The sequence below is a fragment of the Apium graveolens genome, unplaced genomic scaffold (assembly GCF_009905375.1).
Source record: "Apium graveolens cultivar Ventura unplaced genomic scaffold, ASM990537v1 ctg837, whole genome shotgun sequence".
NCBI lineage: Eukaryota > Viridiplantae > Streptophyta > Magnoliopsida > Apiales > Apiaceae > Apium > Apium graveolens.
In genome coordinates, this window is record NW_027421123.1 from 42,232 (window position 1) to 48,661 (window position 6,430).

Sequence of the window (6,430 nt, forward strand, 5' to 3'; positions counted from 1 at the left end):
TACTTGAATCGAGTTGCAGAATACCGTACTTTTGCAAATCAAAAATATAAAAATAGTATTTTTGCAAATAAAAAATTATTTTTGCAAACAAAAATAAAAATGACAGTATTTTTGCAAAATATTTTTGCTCTTGGGTATTTTTCAAAAAATCTAATTTATATTAATTATTACTATTCCCTCAATCCCAATTTATCTGTCATGTTTGACTTTTTGCGGTCAAAATGACCAAACTTTGCCTATAAATTTTATATAGTATATAATCGAAAATATTTATAAAATTTATATCACTAAAAAGTAAATTTAATCTATTATAATATATATATATATATATTTCTATTTTTCAAAATAATGAAAAAATAAATTTTTATTTACGGTCAAAATTGAGTTAATTTGACCATAAAAAGCCAAACAAGACTGATAAATTGGGACGGAGAGAGTTTACCTTAAAACGTTAAAATCTAAAATAACTAACACTTTCCTTGTTTTATAAAAATATTATCTACCCATCATTTAAATAGTTGGGATTCCGTAGACAAGGGTTTATTTTAATTTTGTGTGATTATGTGCATTTCTAGTTTTTATATTATGCATTAATTAGTTGAACTATCTATTTTTGCACGCTTATTCACATGTATTAATATACTTATTTCCTATTTTATTAGCCTACCTTTAAATATGCATAAATTATATATTAAATACATATTGATTAATGATTAATTAAACCAACACAAAAGTAGTATATTTTCATTGTTGGTTTTCTTCTCTGGTCCATCTGATTAATCATATCTCATAACATATCATCTCAAGTCCATAAAAATTCATTCCAACATGCATTATAACCTAATCTAAGTATACATTGTGTATAAGAGTGAATTTGGTAACAAGTTTTGATTGGTTATGATGAGCCATTAAAGCTAATGGATTAGGTAACGTAATTTCAGTTGGTTGTTAAGTCGGTTAGGCAAAAAAAATATTCAGCCATCCCGATAAATGTGTCCTAAAAAGAATTTATTTTGACGAGAAGTATCCTACGAGATCGGGACCTATAACAATTTTCCAAGATACGTCTAAAATTCTTTGATGTGATAACTTACTTGTGAAATTTCTTTAAGCAATTTCAAAACAAAGACCATCACCCTTCAGGACAAAGCCCCTAACCATCACAATTAGAACTATATTTTTTGATTTGATTCTCATCAAACTAAAGATATGTATGTATGTGTTACGCCCAGATCCTTCGGTGGTATGAACAGGCTTCGGCTGGGTTGAAGAAGACTTCGGCCGTACCTGAAAGTGAAGAGAATGTGAGGGTTTGGACCCCCGATTCACCTCCGGCATGAGAATCAGAATCTGGCTGTAAAATTAGGTTAGTAATACAAGAGCAGAAAGTGTTGAGAGTGTGTATGTTTTATCTTACTTCACAAGGGTTTTTATACCCAATCATGCCATCAATGTTCTTCCGTTACCAACCATTAATGAGGGAGTGAAAAGGGGGCGTTATGTCCCTTGCATTGTCCAATGGTCCGCGAGTAGCAGGCCTCGGCCTGGGCTGCTTCCATGGGCCTCGGCGGCGCGGGCCTGGAGGTCCTTCGGCCCAGTAGCACAACCGCTTAACGGGCCTTCGTTCAATGGGCCTTATTGGGCCTATAACCAACATGTCCCTGTCCTTCGGCTGGGCCTTCGGGCCGGCCGACGGACACCGGTCTCGGCCCATATGGGGATGAAGGAACCCTAGGGCGATCGCTTCAGTCCCGCCTCGATCTTCGGTCGTACACGTGGCAAGCTTATGGGGACTTACAGTGCATTGATGACAGCTGGTGGCACGTCGTTTCATGACTTAATCTCTGTCGTTGAATGCCAACCGTCTTGATCTGGGACGTCCATTTCAAAAACCCCCAAACGTCGCTTCTCTAAATTAATTTTAGGCGCCTATATAAGCCCATTTGTAGGTTTCATTTCCTTTTTATCACTTTAGCTTCTCCACACACAGTGACAAATCGCGGAGAATCTCTCAATCACGGGCAACAGCAACTCCGTCTTCCCAAATCATCCCATTTCAATCCAAGAGCACCTTCAAATAAGTAAGTTTCTCTTCATGTTTTCCAGTTTTAAGTTTGCATATTAGTTTCCCGTGTTTTATAGAGTTTGCATGCGAACTTTGGTTCTGGGTTTATGGGGATTTTCTGGGTTTTTGTGTGTGCTATTGTGTTTTTCTGGGGTTTTTGGGTAGGTAACATAGGTTTCTGGGTTTTACCAATTCTGAGGAGGCCTCAAGGGTTTAAAGATGGCATGTGAGGTGTTTTATGACCAAGAACGTTCTTCGGGATTTCTTGGTTTTAGAACACCCTTCGGGAGTCGACCCAGGGCTTAAACAGGTGGTCTGGAGCGATGTTTGCGTAAGGCTCTATAGGCAAGAACATCCTTCGGGTGGGCTTGGCTCGGGAGCAGCCTTCGGAAACAGCCTCTGGGGTTCTGGTTCGTTCGGTCCTGGGACGTGTACTCGGGTGTTTATTTTTTCTTTTATCTGCTAATCCGAGTACATGGACTAATATCTCTCTGTTCCTGATACAGGGATATGGACCGAGTACAACGCCCCCCGGATTCTTGGGACCCCTTATCCAACAGCTTGGTGGGAACATCTTCCATTCGCCCCGAGCGGACGGGACGGGCCCTATATGGTTCGGCTGCCGACTATCCCGCAGCCAATAATAGATCTGAACTGACGAAAGGGCGCGTCGTTCAGATGTACGATGATTATTCGGTTCCCCGAGGACTTTGTTGGCTGTATGCGCCGAGGGAAGGCGAGAGGATCTTCGACACTCCCGGGGTGCCGGATGGATATGGAGGCTGCGCCGTAGGGATTTCAGAGGCGGCCTTCAAATCCGGCTTGAGGGTGCCGCCGTTGAAGCTGATCAAGCACCTCTTCTTCCAGATGGGTATCGCCCTCGGGCAGATGGATCCGAACGGGTTCATCCACATCAACTATTTCCAGAACAGGTGTCTTCACGCCGGGATCGCACCCAGCACTCGCCTATTCTGGTACCATTACGATTTTAGGAGGAATCCGAAGAGTGCGGGTTTTTACACCATCGCTCGTCGGGCAGGGCGACCCGATTGGACGGCGACCAATTCGAACAATAAGTCCACTCACACACATTGGTGCTATGTGAGTGGCCCGGGGTTGTCGGCCATGTCGGTTTGGCGGGATGTAAACCCTGCTCTGCTTCTCATGCCAAGCTTGACCTTGGAGGAGAAGGATAGTTACACGGCGTTGGTGGACGTCAATGTGAAGAAGCTGGGTCCCGGAGAGTTTCGGGATAAGGATTGGCTCTTCAGCTTGTGGGGTGGGGGTAACAAAACTTCTTCCTTGGTCTTTTAGTGTTGTCCCCACGCCTGTATTTCCATTTCTTTTTATGCATTCGACTATATATATGCTTGGACTGACTTGTTTTCCCTTCTTATTACAGTGTCTTCAAGGGAGGCCCTGATCGAGAGAAAGAAGGCCAGGGCGGCCGAGAAAAGGGCGGCCGAAGAGGCGGCGAAGAAGGCGGCCGACAAGGGGGCTATGCCCGATCCATCTGAGGGCACGGGTGAAAGGGCCCCGACCGAGAAGCCTTCGTCACCCCATCAATCTCGAGTGGCTTCTGAGGCCGAGGAGGGGGACGATCTGGAGTACATGGGAGAGGGGAACCCTTCCAACAGGACCCGGAGCAAGGAGGGGATAGTGCGTTCTTATCTCCCGGGGTGGGGAGTGATTACGTCCGACCATACGGTGTACCCTGCTCGGCAGTCCACGAAGGAGGTGGCTTCGGACCTCTGCCATGGTCTTCAGCTCCCGGTCGATCTCCCGACTTTTGCCTCGGCTTCTGCTACCGAAGCCTGCACGGAGCTTCTGTCCTTCCTGTCCTTGGTATGTTTTTAACCTTTTATTTTTCTTCCACTTTTTTCTTTTCGGCATCCTTTAGTAATGTTTTTGTCGTCTTTTTATAGGCTGCCCCTTGGGCCGCAGCCGTGGAGGACAAGGTTAAGGATATGGAGACTCGCATGGCCGAGGTGAAGGAGTTGGAGAGGAGGGCTGCGACGGCCGAGGAGGAGCTCGTGAGGGTGAAAGCCCAGAACGAGGTCGAAGCCGCTGAGCTGAAGAAGGATAGATCCCGGCTGGAGACCGAGCTGGAGAGGGCGAACCGGAGGATCTCCCATCGGAATGTCCAGCTGAAAAGGTCCCGAAAGGAGCTTCGGAAAAAGCAGAAACAGCTGGACCGGACTGAGGAGCGCTGTTTCCAGTTCGGCGCTGATTATGTCCTGGAGAAGGCCCATGGCCTGAACTGGGACTATAAGCAGTTGCTGGACGACAGCTTGGAAGATCCTATCGGTCGTCCAGCAGTCGAAGTCCCTCCTGTCTCCTCCGGCGAAGACGAAGAGCTCTCGGATGAAGACCCTCAAGCCTAAACCTTCAGCACTGAGGTGCTTGACATGACTGAAGATGATCTTGTTGCGAAGTTTGCCATTGGTGTTTCCATGGTCTTACCCAAATCTTGCAGCGGCATTGTTCGTTCGTCTTCCTGTATTTCTATTTTTTATAATCGGTACTCTTTGTAATTGGTAGTAGTTGGTACTCATTGTAGTTGGTACTCTTTGTAATTTAACTAGCCTTCGGGGTTTTATATTTTAATGCATCTGTTTTTCATCTGCATTGTCCGACTGCATTTAATTGTTCGCCTTAAAAATGAATCGTATCTTCGGCTTATTCTACCTCAACAATTTTAATAATAAAATGAATCGCATCTCTGGCTTCATTCGCCTCAAAGATCTTATCGAATTGAATAAAATGAATCGTATCTTCGGCTTATTCTGCCTCAACAATTTTAATAATAAAATGAATCGCATCTCTGGCTTCATTCGCATCAACGATCTTATCAAATTGAACAAAATGCATCGTATCTTCGGCTTATTCATTTGCCTTAACGATTTTAATAATAAAATGAATCGCCTCTCTGGCTTCATTTGCCTCAACGATCTTATTGAATTGAATAAAATGAATCGTATCTTCGGCTTATTCATTTGCCTTAACAATTTTAATAATGATTTTAATTTTTTGCTGCCTCACTACCCCTTACGGCCCCAAGGGTTGAAGGTCGAAGCTTGGTTCGGGCTGTTAATCCCTTCTTAATTCAGGCGAGGGAACATGGGCGTTGATCATTTTATGATCGCCCCTAGATCGGCGGTCATCTTCGGGATCACCCCTAAACCTGGTCGGATTAATTGTTTCATTATCTAGGCCGAAGAACCATGTCCTTCCTTTGATCGCCCCGGGACAGGGATTCCTTGGGCCTCATTAATAATAAATAATTAAGTTAAGACGAATGATAGGGCGTTATTCTAGGATTGCCCCTTAAGGCCCTTAATTCGTGTTTACCAATTCCAAGTTGCCAATATAGTGTAATGATGTTCGATTTTTGGGTGATTGCCCCTTGTGTCTTTTCTGTTAACAAATTAGACAATGGCGGCGGCCGAAGTGTTTATCTTCTTCGAGATCGCCCTCAGATAATACTCGGTCGGCCGCAGCATGTATAAATAAAGAAATTTTGACAGGAAATGCATCTTTATTTAATCAGACTGCTTACATTCTTCGCATATAATTGAAATACAAGCTTTTTAGAAATTTCTGACTGATAAAATTTCCGAAGGCGACTGGCATGCCAAGTGTTTTTAATTTGTTCGCCAGACAACGTTTCGAGCTTATAGGTTCCAGGGCGAACGACTTCGGTCACTTTGTAAGTCCCTTCCCAGTTCGGCTGGAGCTTTCCTTGCTTGGTCGGCATAGATGCGGCCAACTCCCTTAATACTAGGTCTCCTACTCCGAAGGCCCTTTTCTTCACATTGGAGTCATAGTGTTGTGCTGCTTGCAGTAAATACCTCATGTTCCTTTGATGGGCGGCTTCTCTTTCTTCCTCCAACAAGTCTACGTTCACCTTCAACCCGAAGCTATTAGTTCCCACATTGTAGGTCTCGGTTCGGTATGATTCCAAGCCCACTTCGACAGGAACTAAGGCCTCGGTGCCATAAGCCATTCTAAAAGGAGTTTCTCTGGTTGATGTCCGGGGGGTGGTTCGGTAAGCCCATAAGATCCAAGGGAGTTCCTCCGCTTATCTTCCTTTTGCCTCGCCCAACCTCTTCTTAATTCCACGGAATATCACCTTGTTCGCCGCTTCAATCGCCCCATTTCCTTGTGGGTGGGCCACTGAGCTAAATTTTTGTTGGATTCCGAAGTGGTGCAGGAACTTGCGGAATTTGTTTCCAACAAATTGAGTTCCATTATCTGAGATGCAGGTTTTCGGAATGCCAAACCGGAGAATGACCTGTTCCAGGAAGAACTTTTTAGCAGCTTCTTCTGTTATGGTTGACAGAGGACGGGCTTCGACCCATTTAG

General features: G+C 44.4%; 1 protein-coding gene across 1 annotated transcript; it reads right to left on the reverse strand.

Moving 5' to 3' along the window:
• Nucleotides 1-5,603: 5,603 nt before the first annotated feature.
• On the reverse strand, nucleotides 5,604-6,071 carry LOC141704882 (uncharacterized). The gene has a single exon (XM_074508043.1). It carries the CDS (start codon nucleotides 6,069-6,071, stop codon nucleotides 5,604-5,606), a length of 468 nt encoding a protein of 155 aa, XP_074364144.1.
• Between the last annotated feature and the right edge of the window lie 359 nt (nucleotides 6,072-6,430).